The sequence below is a fragment of the Oncorhynchus mykiss genome, chromosome 1 (genome assembly GCF_057628025.1).
Source record: "Oncorhynchus mykiss isolate SJ-2025 chromosome 1, ASM5762802v1, whole genome shotgun sequence".
Classification (NCBI taxonomy): domain Eukaryota; kingdom Metazoa; phylum Chordata; class Actinopteri; order Salmoniformes; family Salmonidae; genus Oncorhynchus; species Oncorhynchus mykiss.
In genome coordinates, this window is record NC_143022.1 from 61,865,264 (window position 1) to 61,888,651 (window position 23,388).

General features: G+C 41.0%; 1 protein-coding gene across 26 annotated transcripts in view; it reads right to left on the minus strand.

Moving 5' to 3' along the window:
- The window catches only part of ablim1a (actin binding LIM protein 1a), a 148,862-nt gene that overhangs the window by 79,353 nt on the left and 46,121 nt on the right, over positions 1–23,388 (minus strand). For 3 of the 26 annotated variants that reach the window (XM_090235454.1, XM_090235447.1, XM_090235418.1), the window contains exon 1: positions 7,261–7,639. The exons of 17 other annotated variants lie outside the window; for them this stretch is intronic. In XM_090235454.1, the coding sequence (XP_090091580.1) occupies positions 7,261–7,282 (22 nt within the window). In that variant the 5' untranslated portion in view covers positions 7,283–7,639. Of the gene's footprint in view, positions 1–7,260; positions 7,742–23,388 lie in introns of those variants that run through there. 6 more of the 26 variants (XM_090235397.1, XM_036980848.2, XM_090235450.1 and 3 more) reach the window with 5 other exon arrangements.

Genomic DNA, 23,388 nt, shown 5'->3' on the forward strand with positions numbered 1-23,388 from the left:
TTAAAAGAGAGAAAAAGAGGGGTGAGAGCAAGAGAGAGAGAGAGAGAGAGAGAGAGAGAGGGGAAGTAGGGTAAAGGAGGGAGGGAGTCTGTCTCCCTCGTGTGCTCAATGTGATTTTCCACAGAGCTGTGAGTCATTCTTCAATAACAAAGGTCTTAGACCTGAGTGGCAGTGAACTAAGACAGCAGTGGTGGTGAGGGCTCAGTACTCAGCACTCACAATGTGATATGGCGCCTCAGCACTGGTATGTAACTATACAGCAACTTACTGGAACTAAGGAGTAATGAATACTCCAAACCAACTGTAGTTTCTTGCAAGATTTGGTTCTGGGTTCCGAGATTAAACCAACTGTGACAATATTACCTCAGTAATAGGGAATACACAGGGCTAGCCCAGTACAGTGACTGTGCTATCACCATAGCTGTAAGTAAGTAGAACTGTTTATCCCCAGAGAGATCACTCGATCACAGGTCGCCAGGACGTTGGGAGACCCTGTCGAAACTATCCACCGTGAGAGAAAATGTAAAACTCAAAACAAGTGCCCGGATCTAGCATTAAGCCCAAAGTCTATGGAGCAGGAGGTCACTGCTTAGACCACTGAACCATCCATCCACAATGAGTTAGCAAGGCCAATCTTAATTAATGGCTAAACTTAACCGAGTTGTTTTTCAGTTTTTACCCTATTCCAAACCTTAATCCTTAATTCACCCGATCGGAATGAATGCCTGAATTGAATTAACTCGATCACAAACCTTAATCCTTAACTTAACCAATCAGTATGAATTCCTGAACTGTTAACCAATTGGAATGAATGCTTGACCTTAACCCTGAAGTTGTTTCTGTTTATTTTTTATTTCACCTTTATTTAACTAGGCAAGTCAGCTAAGAGCAAATTCTTATTTTACAATGAAGGGCGTACTCCGGCCAAACCTGGACGACGCTGGGCCAATTGTGCACCGCCCTATGGGACTCCCAATCATGTCCGGATGTGATACAAACCTTAACTCTTAACTTAAGCCGGTCGGAATTAATGTCTTAATCGTAATTGTTTCCGTGTGCCTAAATCGTCTAGATCTCATGCAGTTTACTAGCATAAAATATACGTTTGTACAAGGATGTCAAAAAACTACGTGAGACTGTGATATCTTCGCTATACCATGCTCTTACCAAGTGATTAATCAGTAACTATGGTCACACAATGTCACATTCCACCCTCGACTCTACTACTGCATTGATGTCTCAGTGGATGGAACTGTAATATCTGCTGACAGAGAGATCTATACTGCCTCTGCCTCATCACTGGAAGATCACAGGCAAAACCATGTACACTGGGATACATTCAACAGGGCACAACATTGTGAAATGTTCAGATAGAAATATGTTATGTAGAAAAAGGAGTAGTGTCCACTGTATTTATGACATTTCTGTGTGAAACTTTCCACAATGTTTGTCCTACTGAACATGGCCCTAATCATCACCCAGGCCTCCTCTCACACTTACAGCCCATAGCCTGCATTGCTTTAGGACTGATACAAGGCCACAGACAGACAGGCGTAGCCCCCAAATCCATGGGCGTAGGTGTAAAGTTACCAAAAGAGCTTCCCCAGGCTCAGCACACTTCGACGAGTGGTGCTTTCAACCCACCTACTACAACCCCAACCCCCATCTCTTTAAAGGAAGCCTCTGCATAAGCAATAATAAAGATTGCCGATGATGCACTGGGGGGAACTGGAGAAGGACAGATTGAATCCCCCATGGACATATTTTCCTGTTACGCATGCACAGGCCTTGCTGGTAAATAACAATAGAGTGTGTGTAATTTATTGATGGAGAGGGGAAATAACTGATGAAGCCTCCACTCTCATCTTCACTCTCAGGCTCAGATTTAACTTCCTATTTTCTAGACTACCTAGAACCATAAAGGGTTATTCAGCTGTCCTTCAAATAACCCTTTTTCTGGATCTCCCATTTTCGTCCTAGACTATTCTATCTAAAATGCACAAAACAGTAGTAGTGTTTTGAAAATGGATTGGGAATATGATTACTCAAAAAATCAAAGGAAAAGTTCTAATAGCGTATTTTCACACCACTATTTGTTTTCTGTAAGTCATTTAAGTATGAGACTGAAATGACTGCTTCCTGTGGAGCCTAGCAGAAAAACAGGACCCCTGTGGCGTGTCTGGGACACTCCACTGATAAGATATAGAAGATATATACAGAACATACAAGCCAGATGCAATGAGTATCACACACACTACTCTATTTACACACACACACACACACACACACACACACACACACACACACACACACACACACACACACACACACACACACACACACACACACACACACACACACACACGTGTATGGCTCTGGGTCTCCCATCCAACCAACCCCTCTGGGATGAGCAGTTCTGGAGTGGCATGGCCTACAACGAATAACAAATTCTAAATATCCCCACTGTGGTAAAAGTGTGTGTGTGTGTGCCTGTGTGTGTGCGTGCGTGCGAGCTTGCATGTGTGTGTGTGCATGTGTGTTTTGGTGAGGGCGTGCGGTACTTTTTATCACACAGACATAATAAGGCATCCTATAACCTCCCTCTTATGAATATGTATTTTGATTCACAACCCCTACCCCCCGACCAACCGCCAGTCCCTGCACCAGTGTCCCAGACAAAGCACTTCAAACATGGGCACAAATTGGGGGGAACGTATCTCCCTCTACCAGCCCCCCAGCCCTGAATAACTAATCTCTGGGGACCTAACACAGAATAATCATTGTTTCTAAATGGCTGGCTGTCATAGACCAGAGGGTTGTTGTTGTTGGGATGTTCTGACTAACACAGTTACCTGTAATGTATGAACGGAGAAGGACTTTCAATTCACCCACCCAGCTCTTGGTACATACTGTGTGTGTAGAGACATGTGTATGTACTTTTGTGTATGTGTCAAGTGTGTAATATATAGTGTTTATTTTTATACAGGATTACTGTGTATCTAAGACTATTTGCCCCCTCTTATCATTTCCTAAACAATAAAAACCCTATCAAAAAACCCTACCCTATCAAAATAATTGTTACCTCCCTGTGAAAGATAGTAAATTTAAATACATTACAGGATCCAAAATCAGGCCCAAATCTAGACTCTATCTTCTCTTTTTAGCATCATGTGTCAAATTTCCTATGATAATCAGATGAGGGGTTCAGTTTTAGCACAGAGCAAATGGCAAAGGGATGTTTGTCACATATAATGAGTATTTCTAAGGTTTGTCATACACAACCTGGATGTCCCCTCTATTTCCTTCTCTAAACTAATTCTATCTCAAGGGGGATGCAGGTTTCAGAGCTCTGTGTATTGATTTTAGGCGGCAACACTGGTGCTCGCTGTGTCTACCTCACGATCTGTGTCCCAAATGGGACCATATGGGCCTTGGTCAAAAGTAGTGCACTATGTAGGGAATACGGTGCCATTTGGGATGTATCCACTCCGCTTTACCTCTATAAGTGCTGATCCTTTGCTACAGTTGTATTACAGTTTTTCTCAATTGCTAAAACACTAAACCCCATTGGCTGAACAAGGTTCTCAGTTGCCTGGACTCATTTAGCTAGTTATGCAGTCTGTTGTCAATACCTTAAACTATTTCACATGGAAAAACACAATTTGCAGATCTCACTTAGACTTTTCAGCAAAACTCTAAACACATTCTCATTCTCAAAACACATTCTGCACTCTAATGCACATGTCATCCACACTGGTAAACACAAGTGGCAACAATCAAATACAAATAGAGAATACATGTCATTGATTAAACACAACCACTCAAAATAGATTTAACCTGTTTCAAATGATGCGACACAACCAATATAAACCAGTTCAGAGAGCAAACAGGTTGTTGAAGGTGGAAAGGAGAAAGTCTGAGAATGGATAGAAGAAACAGTGTGAGAGGACGAGTGCGTATGCGAGGTGGGCGACGAGGAGGAAGAGGAGGAGGAGGGCAAGAAAGCGGAAGAGGAGGACGAAGAGGAAGAGGAAGACAAAGAGTGGAAATATCTGATGAAATTCGAGCAACAGTTATAGACCATGTTCTTGTCCATGGACTGACAATGAGGGAAGCAGGACTTAGAGTGCAACCCAATTTGAGTACTGCATGAATATGTTTGGTAACTGCAAAACTACTTTTTGTAGAATTGCAAGGCTGCCACATGCAAGTAAGTGTATTCAGAAACATTTACTGTAATCCAGATTGTCTACAGTACTAACACATACTATGTGAATGACATTACTCTTCAGTACATACAATGTATGTGAATCAGAAGCCTAATTGTACTCTACAGTATAGCACTGTCTCTGTACAACATACAAAATCCTACATACAGTATATTGTATTTCTACACAGACAATATTTGACTTGGAATCCTTGGACAGACCCCATGAGTTCATCTTTGTCGATGAAGCAGGCTTCAATCTAACAAAGAGGAGAAGGAGAGGCCGAAACATGATTGGACAGCGGGACATTGTTGAAGTCCCTGGTCAACGAGGTGGCAATGTCACAATCTGTGCTGCTATCAGCAACCATGGTGTTCTACATCACCATGTTACACTCAGGCCATATAACACCCAGCACCTTCTAAGATTTATTGCCAATCTAAGAGATATTTTATTTGAGCAGCAGGTTCAAGAGCAGCAGGGTCAAGAGCTAAATGAGAATCCCATTCCCACCTATGTGATAGTGTGGGACAATGTCAGTTTCCACCGAGCTGCTCAGGTATGGGACTGGTTTAACATCAATGGGCAGTTTATGAACTTGTACCTCCCTCCATATTCGCCTTTCCTGAATCCGATTGAGGAGTTTTTCTCCTCTTGGAGATGGAAAGTGTATGATAGACAACCCTACACCAGAGTAAATCTGCTGCAAGCCATGGATTTAGCCTGTGGTGATATAGGTGAGGAATCATGTCAGGGCTGGATACGGCACACAAGAGGCTTCTTCCCCCGTTGCCTCAGGAGGGACAATATTTCTTGTGATGTCGATGAAGTGCTCTGGCCTGACCCAGCCCAAAGACAAGAAGAAGCACATTGATCATGTTTACTCCTTTCATTTTTGTCCCTTTTAGTAATGTATACTGTAGTACAGTGCATTGTAGGCTGTATACTGTACAATGGACAAATTGTATGGCCCTGAACATTGTGCTTTCCGTTTATTAACAGTACTGACTGCTCAATAGATTTTGACTGGTTGCAAGTTCATATCAACAAAGAACAAGAATTACAGTATCACAGAGACAAAGGACAAGTCTGTGAGATGCAGGGTACAGTACTGTAAAAATAAGGGTACAATGAGGAGGAAGAACAAAAAACTAAATGGCAAAGAGCAAAGCAGAATAGTAATTTCTGATCAATTTTGAACTACTATGATAGAATATGTTTTCGTTCATCAAAAGACAATGGCGGAAAAATATGAATATTTTTTTAGATTAAAAATGTACTTCTCCCTGAGAATTGTATGTTTTGTACATTGTGTTTTCTATTTTTCGGTGTATTGTTTACTGACTGCTTGTGAGTGTATATCATGTTGATCACTTTGTTTATGTTTTGAGATCAGTGTTTGATTTTGAACACAGGTAAAACTGTTTTGAGGCGAATGTTTCATTTTGCGAGAGGAGTCAGAGGTTATGTAAATAGTGCCTGAAGATGAGGTTTTGTGTTTAATGTTTTCAGGAAATGGAGCAAGGTTTCAGAAATTGTGTTTTAGCAATTGAGAAAAACTGTAACAGTGAGGATGTTCTGCTACTCTTTCAGGGAGGAGAGAGAGAGAGAGAGAGAGCGAGAGAGAGAGAGAGAGAGAGAGCCACACTTCAAAGAGGAGGCACTACTGCAGTGTCTGCAGTACTCTGCAAAACCTGGGTGAGTCACAAAAATATAAAAGTGATTGTGATGATGATAAATTAGGGGATTCTGTGTATCGTTGTTTCTGTGGCATGAGGTAGAAATGCTCTTGATGATTATCTGTGTTTACTGGCGGGCTGGAGTCAGCATAGGATTAGACACAGAGAATGTACAAGTACACACCCAACACACACACTAACACGCATGCAGACATGCGCACACACACACACACACACACACACACACACACACACACACACACACACACACACACACACACACACACACACACACACACACACACACACACACACACACTGTAATGAGAAACACAACTGAAGCAAATACTGAAGATGTGATGGCGTAAAGAGCACATGTAACTCAAGGTAAGTAGGTCTGTCTCCTCGGGTGTACTTCGCAGACCCTGTAAATTGCCAAGTACGCCTAGAGTATTATTAGCTTAATTGGGAAATCCACCCACAAGCACAATCTCTCTGAGTGTAGTCATTGTTTAGTTCAGTTTTCCATGTGTCACACATTCAGCTTAGACGCCAAAGCTCAGTGGGTCTCAGATAGGCCATATCATGTGATCTGTCTGTCTGCCTTTCTGCCTGCCTGTCTGCCTGCCTGTATGACACACACACGCTAGCGTGCGCACACACACACACACACATACACACACACACACACACTCAGTCACAATCTCTACATTTAGACACAGACACACACACAGATATTTCACACTCAAACCATATTATGGTAGGACATGGACTGATTTCGCTAAGAAAAACCTCACTATGAATGAGGCCACGGCAGACAATAATGGAGTGTACCTTTTAGTCGGTTACCATGGTTATGGCTGCAGACTGAGTATGTGTGCGTGTCTGACTGGGGCGGCTGTGCGCCGTGTGGATCCCTACACTAATGCTCCACTTTCCCTCTGTACACAAATGTACATTACCTTACCTCAAACTCACCACTGAAACTAGCCATCAAGCCATATTCGTATATTTACATGTAGTAAAACGCAGTCAGTTCCAAATATCAACGTAATATTTCAGCATAAGGAACTGTATGTTTGCATGTGTATCTTTATCAGCGGAGCGATACACTGCAGATATCTCCTTGATAGCAAAAAGGGATATTCTATCCTGTGTGAATTGCTAATGCTTTAGTATGCTCCCTCAAAGAACAATCCTTACAAAAATGTGTTCGCTGATCACTAATAGTGGTCTGCAGCTTACATCAGCAATACATCTACAATGTAACACTAAAACCAGGACAGATCCACAAAAACACACACTGCACATCAGACTGCGGGCAATCAAAACAATCAAAACAAATCTCACAGACACACACACGATTCAGTTACCTTTTTCCTTGACCATGACCATTGGTATTGAGGTAAAACTGACCAGAAAATGAGGGTTGATATGTATAAAATACGTCCAGGCAGATGGTGTATCTTTAGAGTGAAAAAACGAGCTATGCAAGCTAGAGAGTGAGAGATGGAAACCAATACGGCAGCATGGGGTATGCCTCCTGCCAGGCTATTTTCTTCCACTCCCTCTCCTCTCCACCTCCCCTCCCCCTCACACTCCATTTTCCCCACCTCCCCTTGGTCATCCCCTCTGCTGTCAGCCCTCACCTCATTGCAGTGCCTAGGAGATGGCAGCTGCTACCGTGTTACAAACATACTCTAGACCCCCGAAACATCCCCCAATATGTTAAATTATACACACACACACACACACACACACACACACACACACACTCTACTGTGTCTGTTTTCAAGTCCCAGTACCTCTATCGTGCTGCCATACTGTCTCTCAAATAATCTCTTGGCCTGTCTCTTTTTATCTCTCTTGTTGTGTTCTAAGCTTTACGTAGACAACAATAGTAAAACAACAGCTATTGATTCCAGTCTCAAACTAGACAACATAGGACTAAGGACTCCTGGGGGAGGCATGAGTCTTGTTTGGTTGTCAGCCTATGAAAGACAGCCAACACCCTAACCAGTTGACAAAACACACAATTCCCCATGCAGTTGTGCTTTACTTCTAGCCAGACACCCATGTTCAGATGTGAGATGTTAATTTGCTCACTCTTTTGTTGCTGAAAATGTTCTTGAAGGGTATTCAAGTTTTTAAAAGGCTTCTAAAGTTCGTAATTTCCACTTGGTAATTTCAAACTTGATTTGCCCTAACGAAAAATTTATCAACCCCTACAAAAAAGTCCATTAATTATAATTCACAAAAAATGCACAGTTCCTGTTGTTGCCCCGTTATTTTACTGCTGTAGAAAACTGGCTGAATTTAAGATCCTACATCTGTATTACTACTAGGGAACACAAAAGGAGTGCTGTTTGTCTGAAGGGGGACAGAGACCGACAGCGAAGAGTAATACACAAGAGGTTATAGTCAATGAATAGTATATTGTACATAAACATGATGCATGAAAAAGAATGATTAGAGTTTCTGAGCAGTGAGTATATATATTTTCACATATACAGTAAATCCCTCTTACATAACCACTAAACAATGTAACAAAGAAATATCAAGCTCTGGGGCTGTATGTATCAAGCATCTCAGAATAGGAGTGCTGATCTACACTGTAACTGAAAAAATAGCTGTATTTCAAACGGTACTGTAATTCAATCGCACAGAATACAGTACCGTACAGTATCTTTGGAGTGACAAAAACCTTTTGACCGCTAGTGGGTGGATGGTTTCTGGCTCGTGAGTAAGAATGTTGTACCAATTTTACTTGTATGTGGTTATAGTGCTCCATCACGTTAAAATTAATAGGGGACAGATTTTATGCTGCGAAAAGTCTTCAACTTTTAATGGTTGAGCAGTTTGCCATGTCTTTTCAGGCTGTTTTGCCCTGTATTTACGACCAGCTGGAAAGCCTTTGTTAAGGCCTCTAGGAGTTCCACCAAATATGAATTAATATGCTGTAATGTGTGAACACTTTACCTTTACCTACTGTGAAATAGAGACCCCTCCCTTCAATGAATTTCATCCATAAATGTATTCATTCTGATTACGGTAGCATTTACTTTTTTACAGTATAATACAGTCAATTTAATGGTATGGCACTGTGTTTCATTACACAGTACTTGCCTTGATACCGTGTTTACATTACAATAGGTGTAATGTAATATGAAATACAGAAATTTACTTGCCACCAAGCTGCCTGTAAATTACTGTCAAATTCACAGTAGCCGCTTTACAGTGTTTACATGTCCATAAAACCTTATTCATTGGAATCTAAAAGGCAAAACTGATCCTGAATCAGCACTCGTACTTTGAGATGCTTGATCGATACACCCCTTCCAGCCGCAGGTTAATTAAGGTTTAGTGTCATGAATCTTGCCCTGGAGGCAGAATTGTGCAATTTCCACTAGTTGGGCCAGCTGCAAAGTCAAAATTGGCTATATTGTGAAAATTCCTGAAAACCAAAATGTGCTTTTTCATCTTCCATTCATGATGAAACACACTAACCTGAGTCCTGTCCAGTTGATGCATTTGTACCCAATCACAAATTTGTTACCCAGTCACAGATTATGCTTTCACCTTGTCCTAGGACGTCACACAACCAACAGGATTGATTAGTGGTTCTCAGATTTATTCCCGAAGCCTCACAGAGTGATAAATCTCAGAGATGCCGACGGGTTGAGTCAACAAGTCCGTGAGGCAAAATAATCGTTCACCATGAAACAAGAGTTAGACATTACTTTGAAGAGCAGTGAGGATGAAGGAGATGATCTGGTCCAGATAGTTTTCCTATTATGATGAAATTATATTTGTCACATGCTTTGTAAACAACAGGTGTAGACTAACAGTGAAATGCTTGCTTACGGGTCCTTTCCCAACAACCCAGAGTAAAGGTAAAGATTTTTTTTAAACTAAATATATATATAGAAATAGTGACACAAGTAATAAATACACAGTGAACAACGAATAACAATAACGACTAAAAATAACATGGCTATATACAGGGAGTACCAGTACCGAGTCAATGTGCAGGGGTACAAGGTAATTGAGGGAGCTACAGTGGCTTGCAAAAGTATTCACCTCCCTTGGCATTTTTCCTATGTTGTTGCCTTACAACCTGGAATTAAAAATATATTTTTGGGGGGTTTGTATCATTTGATTTACACAACATGCCTACCACTTTGAATATGCAAAATAGTTTTTATTGGTAGATAAACAAGAAATAAGACAAAAAAACTGAAAACTTGAGCGTGCATAACTATTCACCCGACAAAGTCAATACTTTGTAGAGCCACCTTTCTCAACAATTACAGCTGCAAGTCTCTTGGGGTATGTCACTATAAGCTTGGCACTGGGATCTTTTCCCATTCTTCAAGGCAAAACTGCTCCAGCTCCTTCAAGTTGGATGGGTTCCGCTGGTGTACAACAATCTTTAAGTCATACCACAGATTCTCAATTGGATTGAGGTCTGGGCTTTGACTAGGCCATTCCAAGACATTTAAATGTTTCCCTTACACCGCTCAAGTGTAGCTTTAGCAGTATGCTTAGGGTCATTGTCCTGCTGGAAGGTGAACCTCTGTCACAGTCTCAAATCTCTGGAAGACAAACAGATTTCCCTCAAGAATTTCCCTGTATTTAGCGCCATCCATCATTCCTTCAATTCTGACCAGTTTCCCAGTCCCTGCCAATGAAAAACATCCTCAGAGCATGATGGTGCCACCCCCATGCTTCACTATGGGGATAGGGTTCTCGGGGTGAAGAGGGGTGTTGGGATTGCGACCAGACAAGGCGTTTTTCTTTATGGCCAAAAAGCTACATTTTAGTCTCATCTGACAAGGATAGCTTCTTCCATGTGTTTGGGGAGTCTCCCACTTGCCTTTTTTGGTGAACACCAAAAGTGTTCGCTTATTTTTTTCTTTTCTGGCCACTCTTCCGTAAAGGTCAGCTCTGTGGTATACGGCTTAAAGTGGTCCTATGGACAGATACTCCAATCTCTGCTGTGGAGGTTTGCAGCTCCTTCAGAGTTATCTTTAGTCTCTTTGTTGCCTCTCTGATTAATGCACTCCTTGCCTGGTCTGTGAGTTTTGGTGGTCGGCCCTGTCTTGGCAGGTTTGTTGTGGTGCCATGGATTTATTGTTGCACTGTGGGATGTTCAAAGTTTCTGATATTTTTTTATAACTCAACCCTGATCTGTACTTCTCCAAAACGTTGTCCCTGGACTATTTGGCGAGCTCCTTGGTGTTTATGGTGCTGCTTGCTTGGTGGTGCCCCTTGCATAGGGTTGTTGCATACTCTGGGGCCTTTCAGAACAGGTGTATATATACTGAGATCATGTGACACTTAAATAAAGTCCACCTGTGTGCAATCTAACTAATTATGTGACTTCTGAAGGTAATTGGTTGCACAATATATTTTTTATGGGCTTCTTGGCAAAGAGGGTGAATACATATGAATGCACCACTTTTCCAAATATATATATATTTTTTGAAACAAGTAATTTTTTTCATTTCACTTCGACAATTTGGAATATTTTGTGTATATCCATTACATGAAATCCAAATTAAAATCCATTTAAATTACAGTTTGTAATGCAACAAAATACAAAAAATACCAAGGGGGATGAAAACTTTTGTAAGGCACTGTATGTACATATACAGTATGTAGAGGTAAAGTGACTAGGCAAATGGACTGATAATAGTCGGTAGCAGCAGCGTATATGGTGAGCGTGAAAGGGTGTGAGTGTGTGTGTGTGACGTCAGTATGCATGTGTGAGCATGTTGTGTGTGTGGGTTTATGTAGTGTGAGTTGAGATGTCAGTGTAAGTATGTGTGAGTGTGTGGGTAGAGTCCAATGTGTGTGCATAGAGTCAGTGTTAGTGCAAAAAAATGGGTAAATGCAAGTAGTCCGGGTAGCCATTTGATGAGCTATTTAGCATTCTTGTTTAGCAGTCTAATGGCTTGGCGGTAGAAGCTGTTCAGGGTCCTGTTGGTTCCAGACTTGGTGCACTGGTACCGTTACTATGGCTTGGGTGTCTGGAACCTTTGAAACATTTTGGGGTTTTTCTCTGACACCGCCTGGTATACAGATCCTGGACGGCTGGTAGTTCATTCCCAGTGATGTACTAGGCCGTACTCACCACCGTCTGTAGCACCTTGCGGTCGGGTGCCTTGCGTTTGCTGTGCCAAGCAGTTAAGCAGCCAATCAAGATTCTTTCAATTGTGCAGCTGTAGAACTTTTTGAGGATCTAAGGGCCCATGCCAAATCTTTTCAGCCTCCTGAGGGGGACGAGGCATTGTCTTACCCTTTATCACAACTGTGTGGGTGTGTGTCGATAATGTTAATTCTTTAGTGATGTGGATAATTAGGAACTCGACCCGTTCCACTACAGCCCCATCGACGTGGATGGGGACAAGCTCGCCCCTCCATTTCCTGTAATCCACAATCAGTTATTTTGTCTTGCTATAATTGACAGAGAGGTTTTTGTCCTAAATCACACTGGCTGGTATCTGACCTCCTCCCTATAGACTGCATGATCAGTCCTACCACCGCTGTGTCATCAGCAAACTTGATGATGCTGTTGGAGTCATGGGCAGCCACGCAGTTGTGGGTGAACAGGGACCCAGAGGGGCCCCCGTGTTGATGGTCAGCGTGGCGGATGTGTTTTTCCCAACCCTAACCAACTGGGGGCGGGCTGTCAGGAAGTACAGTATCCAGTTGCAGAGGGAGGTATTCAGTCCCAGGGTCCTGAGCTTGGAGGGGACTATAGCGTTGAATGCTGAGCTGTAGTCAATGAACAGCATTATTTTATAGGTATTACTTTTATCCAGGTGGTGAGGGCAGTGTGAAGTGCAATAGAGATTGCGTCATCTGTGGATCTGTTGGGGCAGTATGGGAATTGGAGTGGGTCCAGGGTGTCTGGGATGAAGGTGTTGATTCGAGCCATGACCAGCTTTTCAAAGTACTTCATGGCTATAGATGTGAGTGCTAAGGGGCGATAGTCATTTAGGCAGGTTACCTTACCGTTCTTGGGCACAAGAACTATGGTGGTCTGCTTGAAACAAGTTTGTATTTCAGACCGGGTCAGGGATAGGTTGAAAATGTCAGTGAAGACACTTGCCAGCTGGTCAGCACATCCTCTGATTATGCATCCAATCTTAGTCCTGTATTGACGATTTCTCTGTTTGATGGCTTGCCTGAGGTCGTAGGGCGATTTCTTATGAGTGTTTGGATTAGTAGCAGCTCTTTATCTCAATGCAGATGTTGCCTTTACTCCATGGCTTCTAGTTGGGATATGTATGTACGTGCATGCAGTCACCAATGCACTTAATGAAGCCGGTGACTGATTTGGTATACTCCTCAATGTTATCGGATGAATCCCAGAACATGTTCAAGTCTGTGCTAGCGAAAGAGTCCTGTAGTTCAACATCTGCTTCATCGGACTACAACCATATTTAGCGTGTCACTAGTACTTTCTGTTATAGTTTTTGCTTGTAAACAGAAAGCGGGAGGATAGGGTTATGGTCTGTTTTGCCGAAGAGAGTGCGAGGGAGAGCCTTGTATGCATTTCCATGTGAGGAATGAAGGTGATCTAGAGTTTTGCTGCCTCTAGTTGCACAGGTGACATCCTGGTAAAAATGAGGTAAAACAGATTTCAGTTTCCCTGCATTAAAATCACCGGCAACAAAAAAACACTTTCCCTGTGTCACGTTCTGACCATCGTTCGTGTGTGTTTTCCTTGTTTTAGTGTTGGTCAGGACATGAGCTGGGTGGGCATTCTATGTTGGATGTCTTGTTTGTCTATTTCTATGTCTGGCCTGATATGGTTCTCAATCAGAGGCAGGTGTTAGTCATTGTCTCTGATTGGGAACCATATTTAGGTAGCCTGGGTTTCACTGTGTGTTTGTGGGTGATTGTTCCTGTCTCTGTGTTTGCACCAGATAGGACTGTTTAGGTTTTCACATTTCATCGTTTTGTAGTTTATTCATGTATAGTTTTCATTCATTAAAAAAACATGAATAACAACCACGCTGCATTTTGGTCCGACTCTACTTCGCCTAAAGAAAACCGTTACACCCTGAATGTATTTTTTCTTGTTTGTTTTTGGGCCTATACAGTTCATTGAGCGCGGTCTTTGTGTCAGCAATGGTTTGTGGCGGTAAATAAACAGATAAGAAAAATACAGATAACACTCTTGGTAAAACTCAGGTGAGCAAAAACTCAAGACTTCCTTAATTCTACTGCAGTGGGCTAAATCAGGGCCACATCGAGTGATTCTTGGTAGTCTTAAACAAATCTACTTTGACACAAAAGTATACACATCACACACATGGTTACAGTGCATTCTGAATGTATTTAGACCCCTTGACTTTTTCCACATTTTGTTACGTTACAGCTTTATTCTAAAATCGATAAACATTTTTCCCCCTCATCAAACTACACACAATATGCCACAATGACAAAGCAAAAACATGTTTTTTGAAAAATGTACCTATGTATTAAGAATTAAAAAAATAAATATAAAATGTACATAGGTATTCAGACAATTTACATGGTTGAAGCACATTTGACAGCGATTACAGCCTTGAGTCTTCTTGGGTATGATGCTACAAGCTTGGCACACCTGTATTTGGGGAGTTTATCCCATTCTTCTCAAGCGCTGTCATGTTGGATGGGGAGCATCGCTGCACAGCCATTTTCAGGTCTCTCTAGAGATGTTTGATGAAGTTCAAGTCCGGGCTCTAGCTGGGACACTCGAGGACATTCAAAGACTTGTCCCGAAGACACATCTGCATTGTCTTGGCTGTGTGCTTAGGGTCATAGTCCTGTTGGAAGGTGAACCTTTGCCCCAGTCTGCGGTCTTGAGTGCTCTGGAGGCGGTTTTCATCAATAATCTCTCTGTACTTTGCTCTGTTCTTCTTTGCCTCAATCCTGACTAGTCTCCCAGTCCCTGCCGCTGAAAAACACCCCCACAGCATGATGCTGCCAACACCATGCTTCACCATAGGGATGGTGCAAGAGGTACTCCAGATGTGACACTTTATATTTAGGTCAAATAGTTAAACCATGGACTCACCACACCAGAGAATGGTCTGAGACTCTTTAGGTGACTTTTGGCAAAATCCAAGCGGGCTGTCATGTGCCTTTTACTGAGGAATGGCTTCCATCTGACCACTCTACCACAAAGGCCTGATTGGTGAAGTGCTACAGAGATGGTTGTCCTTCTGCAAGATTCTCCCATCTCCACAGAGAAACACTAGAACTCTGTCAGAGGGACCATTGGGTTCTAGGTCACCTCTCTGACCAAGGCCCTTCTCCCCCCGATTGCTAATTTTGTAGGAAGAGTCTTGGTGGTTCCAAACTTCATCCATTTAAGAAAGATGGAGGCCACTGTGTTCTTGGGGACCTTCAATGCTGCAGAAATGTTTTGGTACCTTTCCCCAGATCTGTGCTTCAACACAATCCTGTCTTGGAACTCTATGGACAATTCCTTCGATCTCATGGCTTGGTATTTGCTCTGACATGTACTGTCAACTGTGGGACCTTATTTAGACAGGTGTGTACCTTCCAAATCATGTCCAATCAATTGAATTTCCCACACGTTGATTCTAATCAAGTTGTAGAAACATCTCAAGGATGATCAATGGAAACTGGATGCACCTGAGTTCAATTTCGTGTCTCATAGCAAGGCTCTGAATACTTATGTAAATACATTTCTGTTTTACATTTTTTTAAATAAGCAAAACTGTCTAAAAATCTGTTTTTGATTTGTCATTACGGGGTATTGTGTGTAGATTGCCGAGGATTATACATTTTTCCATCTATTTTACAATAAGGCTGTAATGTAAAACATTTTGGGAAAAGTCAAGGGGTCTGAATACTTTCCGAAAGTACTGTAAGTGCCTTGTTGTAAAAAGGACACATGTTTAGGAATATTTTTATGCTGTACACAATTCCTTCTTTTCATTATTCTGTACACGCTTCCTTCTTTTCACTCTGTCATTTAGGATAGCATTGTGGAGTAACTACAATGTTGTTGATCCATCCTGCGTTTTCTCATATCACAACCATTAAACCCTGTTACTGTCTTAAAGTCACCATTGCCCTCATGGTGAAATCAGCATTACCATTACACAGGTGCACCTTGTGCTGGGGAAAATAAAATGCCACTCTAAAATGTGCAATTTTGCCACACGACACAATGTCACAGATTCAATTGGTATGCTGACTGCAGGAATGTCCACCAGAGCTGTTGCCAGGTAATTGAATGTTAATTTCTCAACCATAAGACATAGTCAATGTCGTTTTAGAGAATTTGTCCAGCAGGCCTCACAACCGCATGTATGGCATGGTGTGGGCGAGCGATTTACTGATGTCAATGTTTTGAACATTTGTGGCGGTGGGGTTATGGTATGGGCAGGCATAAGCTACGGACAACAAACATAATTGCATTTTATCGATGGCAATTTAATAGCACAAAAATACCATGATGAGATCCTGAGGTCCATTTGTTTAAGGTACAGTATATGTGACCAACAGATGCATGTCTGTATTCCCAGTCATGTGAAATCCAAAGATTAGGCTCTGATAAACTTATTTAAAACCTCTTAAGGCTAGGCAGAATACTGCCCCCTTTGGAGGAATTGCGTGCCCATAGTAAACTGAAAAAAAATCTGTCAAAAATTGCTAATATATGCATATAATAATAATTATTGGATAGAAAAAAACTCTAAAGCTTCTAAAACCGTTGGAATTATGTCTGTAAGTATAGCAGAACTCACAGGGCAGGCATTTTTCCAAACTAGTTTTGTGGTCATGAAAGTTGGGCCAAATTTGACGTGATCGCCCCCACCCTTCCCAACCAGCTATGGATCTGGGGACACTTTCTATGTCTTCCACTAGATGTCCTCATTCAGTAGAGCGTTTAATCGTTCAAATCCCGCGAGAATTGGCCCTATGGGAGTGAATTGAGTGAGTGCCGCGAGAAAATACCTGTGCGTTAGGGCGCGAATTGGTCCCAGCCATTCCTTTGTTCCAGCACTCCGGAGGAGAACTAACAATGACCGGTTGAATTGAAAATTGTTTTGTATGTTTAGAACATCCTAAAGCTTGATTCTGCACTTAGTTTGACCTGTTTAGTCGACATATAATATGTAATTTTGAAGTTTTGATGCGCAACTTTTCCGGACCAGAGGACATTTTGGGTGCATTTCAGCTGATATTGTTAGCAGATGCTAATACAAAGACACAAGACTTGAAACCAAACAATGTTTTGGGGAAGTGTGAACCCTTCCAGTACATTCTGAATGAAGACCATCAAAGGTAAGGGAATATTTATGCTGAAATTGTGTGTTTCTGTTGACTCCAACATAGCGGAGAAATATTGCTTATATCTGAGCGCCGTCTCAGAATATTGAATAGTGAGCGATTTCTGTAACGTTAAAAAGAAATGTAACAAAGCGATTGCATTAAGAAGCAGTGTATCTTTCTAACTATATGTAGAACATGTATATTTAGTCAAAGTTTATGATGTCTATTTACGTTATCTTGCGGCGCTACCTATATTTTCTGCGGACATTTTTGAGTATTTTCTGAACATGAATTCAATGTAAATGGACATTTATGGATTTAAATGGCATATTATTGAAAAAAAATGTTTTTACTGTGTAACATGTCCTATTACTGTCATCTGATGAAGATTTTCAAAAGGTTAGTGAATGATTTATTTTTTAATCCTGCTTTTATAATTTTATATTTTCTGGGACAAAATGGCTGCCTCTTGTCTTTGTTTCGGTGGTGGTCTAATCTAAATATGTGGTGTGTTTTCTCCGTAAAACATTTAACAAATCTGACATGCTGGGTAGATGAACAAGGTGTTTATCTTTCATTTGAGGTATTGGACTTGTTAATGTGTGGAGGTTAAATATTTCTAAGAATATTTTTGCGTTCCATGCGCCACGTTCCAGCTGAACGTGGGAGGGGTCGTTCCCAAAAGGGAACCCTAACCCGTCATCAGGTTAAATTATCTGATTTCCTCATATGAACTGTGTCATGATGTGAATATCATTAATGTGATGATGATTATTTTATCAAATCAATTAAATACTTTGAATTGATTATGTGATTAAATTAATCTCGTAACAATGGTTGTTGCAATTAGTATCTAACCCATCACCGGCCTTGACGAGGCTCATTTTGGGTCTGGGCTAGTATTCCCCCCCTTTGTGTCTTGGGACCCCCAACCCCAACCAGTGGTTGGTGTTGGTATCCGAGGCACAAACTAAAAGATCGGACCCTATGTACGAGTAGTCAGCCTGTTATTAGATTGGCTGCAACCTTTCAAACAAATCTCCTGGTGTTTGTGCTTCAAATGCTCAGTGGCTGTCGAGGCCTGTCAGTCACTATCGCTTCCGCGTGTGGCAACCTCTTCAGTACCTGCGAACTGAGACAAAGATATCTGTCTGTGATATCGCAAAGTGTTTCACCAGTGGGAGTCATCAGGTCAGTTGCGGGACTGACACCGTTAGTGTCATTGTAAGGGGTGACAGTCCCCCACAAAGCAGAACATGTATCATCGGAAGCAGTGTACACTCGCTTTTATTCCTGATACGTCCGCGGTGTATGCGTAAGTGTCCTAAGGACAGAAACTGCTGGCTTGAAATCATGAAAATAATGGTCAATCAGATTTGCTGATAGAATGTTTCGAGCTATCGTAATATCTCCTTGGATCGGATTCTGCCCCAAGAGGTTTCGAAAAAAAAAATTCTCAATGCGTTCTTTTGACAGATACCCCTAATTAGTAGATTACTGCGTTACAGCTAGTGTTAGGAGAAGACAGTGTGGTCAGTCGATGTGGCACTATGACCTGTGAGCATACGTGGTTGGTTTTCCAATCCATCAGTTGGAATAAACGATCCGTCAAGTCTCCACCGCGTACCAGGTGTTCAGATTCAAGGCTGGTAACATACACAGGGTGAACAAGCTATACGTCCTGAAAGTTTAGTTTCAGCATGAGTCTCAATGTGAGAGGCAAGGTACTCGAAGTGAAACCTTGGGGTGTATTTTCGCTTCGTTCCCTTGTTAACCAACTTTTAGTTGGCCCTTTTGAGATCATCAAACAATGTTTGAGAGATGAACTACATTGTTTAGCCTGTTTTGAGATGCGTTTAGTGGACATATTCCCCACAAAGTGGAGGGGTTGTTTGCAACGACGCGATTTGGCATTTCTGTTCAAGGTGAAAGCAGATCGATATATCGGGTTTTTGGAGTGGATTTGGCTTTTGCGAAGCTTGAGACCTTTTTCGTCGCAACTTTTGTATCAGAGTCTATAGACAAAGTTGTTAAAATTGTCTCATTTGTAGAAAACAATAAATGTGGATATTATTCAAAAGATCCACCTGAAAAGGTAAGTCTGGCAACTTTAACTTCTTATTTAAATTGAATGAGACGACGATATCCAATCAAGTTGAAATTGGGAGGATATGATACAGTGTACCCCATTTCAATAAACGTGAGCATACTTTGGATGTCACACAGAAATAATGGCTGCTCTGCATTTGTTAGCTTTAGCATCTAGTGCAAGCTAATCCTATTTGTATACTTTTAAGCACAACATAGGACCCCCTTCAACAAGAGAACGGTTTTACTAATAACATTTACGTTCAAACCCTTTTGGTCTTATTTTTTGCGATGTTTTACCGGAACACGCAGAAACTGAAAAATATAGTTTTTCTACTCACGCTACCAAAACGCAAGAGGTGGAGAGATAATTATTTGCTTCGGATACATTTTTAAGCTAATATATCTACTCAAATTTCTCTCAATGGCCATCCCATATGTCTGGCTCAAGAAATTAATCATGACCGAGTCTACTCGCTCCTGAGTCGCGAGAGACAGAAAACTAAGTTTGGCCCTACTCTTCTATTCCTCAGAATACCTAAACTGGCCGGCTCCTACAGTATGAGCTGACTATGTCAGAGAAACAACAAGGAAGCAACCTCCAGATGTATTTTGTTCAAATGGTGACACACACAACCAACAATTCCTGTCTACAATTCCAGTGGTGCATAACATAATTTGGGTGTACACCGTAATCTGTTTTTCAATTTCATATAGGTTGAATGCAAGATGAAGGCCTCATTCTAGCTTAGATTCCAAGCACGGGCCTCCAAAATGTTGTGACGTGAATATCATTAATGTGATGCCGATTATTTTATCAACTCAACTAACCATTTAACCATGTTTAATCACGCAACAATTAACTCATTAGCAATCTTGGGCCACCACGGAAAAGTTGGTTTAATGAGTTATCGTTTCCCGAATTAACTCAAGAATATCAGAATATATAGTTATCATATTAGTCATTCATTAATAATTATTACCTTATATCAGTCTCATTCTGAACGTCGTTAACTTCAAATCTGCACGAACCCTAGTCTACATGATGATTCAGCGATACACAAATTGGCTGAATTATTTCTTTACTAACTAACTAAATAATCACATGTGATTGTCTAGTCTTCACCTTCACACTGTTAGTCATGCTGGTCTTCACGTTCTCTGGTCTGATAGAGTCTAAGCAGAAGGTAGCATCCCACCTGGCCAACATCCGGTGAAATTGCACAGCGCCCAATTCAAAATACAGTATTATAAATATTTAACTTTCATAAAATCCAAAGTGCAATACATCAAAATAAAGCTTAACTTCTTGTTAATCCAGCCAAGGTTTCAGATTTTAAAAAGGCTTTATGGCAAAAGCAAAAATATAAAGTCCTTCTTTATATCCATAAAAACTCAGTTTGGCTGACACGCTTCAGTCAATAATCCACCGATTTCCCTCCTTAATAAATGCACACAAAATTAATCCCAAACGTTACTAATGAACTAAACCAAACAAGTCAATCAACGTTTATAATAAAACCTTAGGTACCCTAATACGCAAATAAACAATCAAATTTAAGACGGAGAATCGTTAATGTCTTTAAATAAATAACCAAGAACGCGCTTTCCTCCACGCGCTTGGAAACACTACAGCCAAAATGGGAGCCACTTAGAAAAACTACAACTTTTTTTACAACATTTTTCAAGAAACCAGCCTGAAACTCTTCCTCAAGACTGTTGACATCTGGTGGAAGCCTTAGGAACTGCAATCAGGGAGGTTTTCGCCATATAATAAAAGTGCCAGCCATTGAAATCAGTGTGATGCTGATTTTTCTGGGGGGGGGGATGGTTTGTCCTCGGGGTTTCGCATGCCATTTCAGTTCTGTTATACTCACAGACATTATTTTAACAGTTTTAGAATCTTAAGAATGTTTTCTATCCAATACTACCTTTATATATGTACTATATATATATATATATATATATATGTACTATATATATATATATATATATATATATATATATATATATATATATATATATATATATATATATATATATATATATATATATATACATACAGTACCTTGCGAAAGTATTCGGCCCCCTTGAACTTTGCGACCTTTTGCCACATTTCAGGCTTCAAACATAAAGATATAAAACTGTATTTTTTTGTGAAGAATCAACAACAAGTGGGACACAATCATGAAGTGGAACGACATTTATTGGATATTTCAATCTTTTTTATTAACAAATCAAAAACTGAAAAATTGGGCGTGCAAAATTATTCAGCCCCTTTACTGTCTCTATCAGTTTTGCACATCGAGAGACTGCAATTTTTTCCCATTCCTCCTTACAAAACAGCTCGAGCTCAGTGAGGTTGGATGGAGAGCATTTGTGAACAGCACTTTTCAGTTCTTTCCACAGATTCTCGATTGGATTCAGGTCTGGACTTTGACTTGGCCATTCTTAACACCTGGATATGTTTATTTTTGAACCATTCCATTGTAGATTTTGCTTTATGTTTTGGATCATTGTCTTGTTGGAAGACAAATCTCCGTCCCAGTCTCAGGTCTTTTGCAGACTCCATCAGGTTTTCTTCCAGAATGGTCCTGTATTTGGCTCCATCCATCTTCCCATCAATTTTAACCATTTTCCCTGTCCCTGCTGAAGAAAAGCAGGCCCAAACCATGATGCTGCCACCACCATGTTTGACAGTGGGGATGGTGTGTTCAGCTGTGTTGCTTTTACGCCAAACATAACGTTTTGCATTGTTGCCAAAAAGTTCAATTTTGGTTTCATCTGACCAGAGCACCTTCTTCCACATGTTTGGTGTGTCTCCCAGGTGGCTTGTGGCAAACTTTAAACGACACTTTTTATGGATATCTTTAAGAAATGGCTTTCTTCTTGCCACTCTTCCATAAAGGCCAGATTTGTGCAATATACGACTGATTGTTGTCCTATGGACAGAGTCTCCCACCTCAGCTGTAGATCTCTGCAGTTCATCCAGAGTGATCATGGGCCTCTTGGCTGCATCTCTGATCAGTCTTCTCCTTGTATGAGCTGAAAGTTTAGAGGGACGGACAGGTCTTGGTAGATTTGCAGTGGTCTGATACTCCTTCCATTTCAATATTATCGCTTGCACAGTGCTCCTTGGGATGTTTAAAGCTTGGGAAATCTTTTTGTATCCAAATCCGGCTTTAAACTTATTCACAACAGTATCTCGGACCTGCCTGGTGTGTTCCTTGTTCTTCATGATGCTCTCTGCGCTTTTAACAGACCTCTGAGACTATCACAGTGCAGGTGCATTTATACGGAGACTTGATTACACACAGGTGGATTGTATTTATCATCATTAGTTATTTAGGTCAACATTGGATCATTCAGAGATCCTCACTGAACTTCTGGAGAGAGTTTGCTGCACTGAAAGTAAAGGGGCTGAATAATTTTGCACGCCCAATTTTTCAGTTTTTGATTTGTTAATAAAAAAGTTTGAAATATCCAATAAATGTCGTTCCACTTCATGATTGTGTCCCACTTGTTGTTGATTCTTCACAAAAAAATACAGTTTTATATCTTAATGTTTGAAGCCTGAAATGTGGCAAAAGGTTGCAAAGTTCAAGGGGGCCGAATACTTTCGCAAGGCACTGTATGCTATATATATATATATATATATATTTATATATGCATATCCTAGCTTCTGGGCCTGAGTAGCAGGCAGTTTACTTTGGGCACGCTTTTTATCCAGACGTCAAAATACCGCCCCCTAGCCCAAACAGGTTTTGAGAAGGACGCTTGTATTTTTGTAGCCTAATTAATAACTTCACTATGCTCAAATTAATATCCAGTGTCTGTTTCTTTTCACATCTACCAGTTGGTGACCTTCTTGTGGTTGAACTCTGTGCTTGAAATTCAATTGAGGGACCTTACAGATAATTGTTTGTGTGGGGTACAGCGATGGGGTAGTCATTGAAAATCATGTTAAAACCTCTTGCAGCTCCCCCCCTACTTTGTGCAATTTCTGCCTGAAGACATACCCAAATCTAACAGCCTGTAGCTCAGGCACAGAACCAAGGATATGCGTATTCTTGGTACCATTTGAAAGAAAACACTCGGAAGTTTGT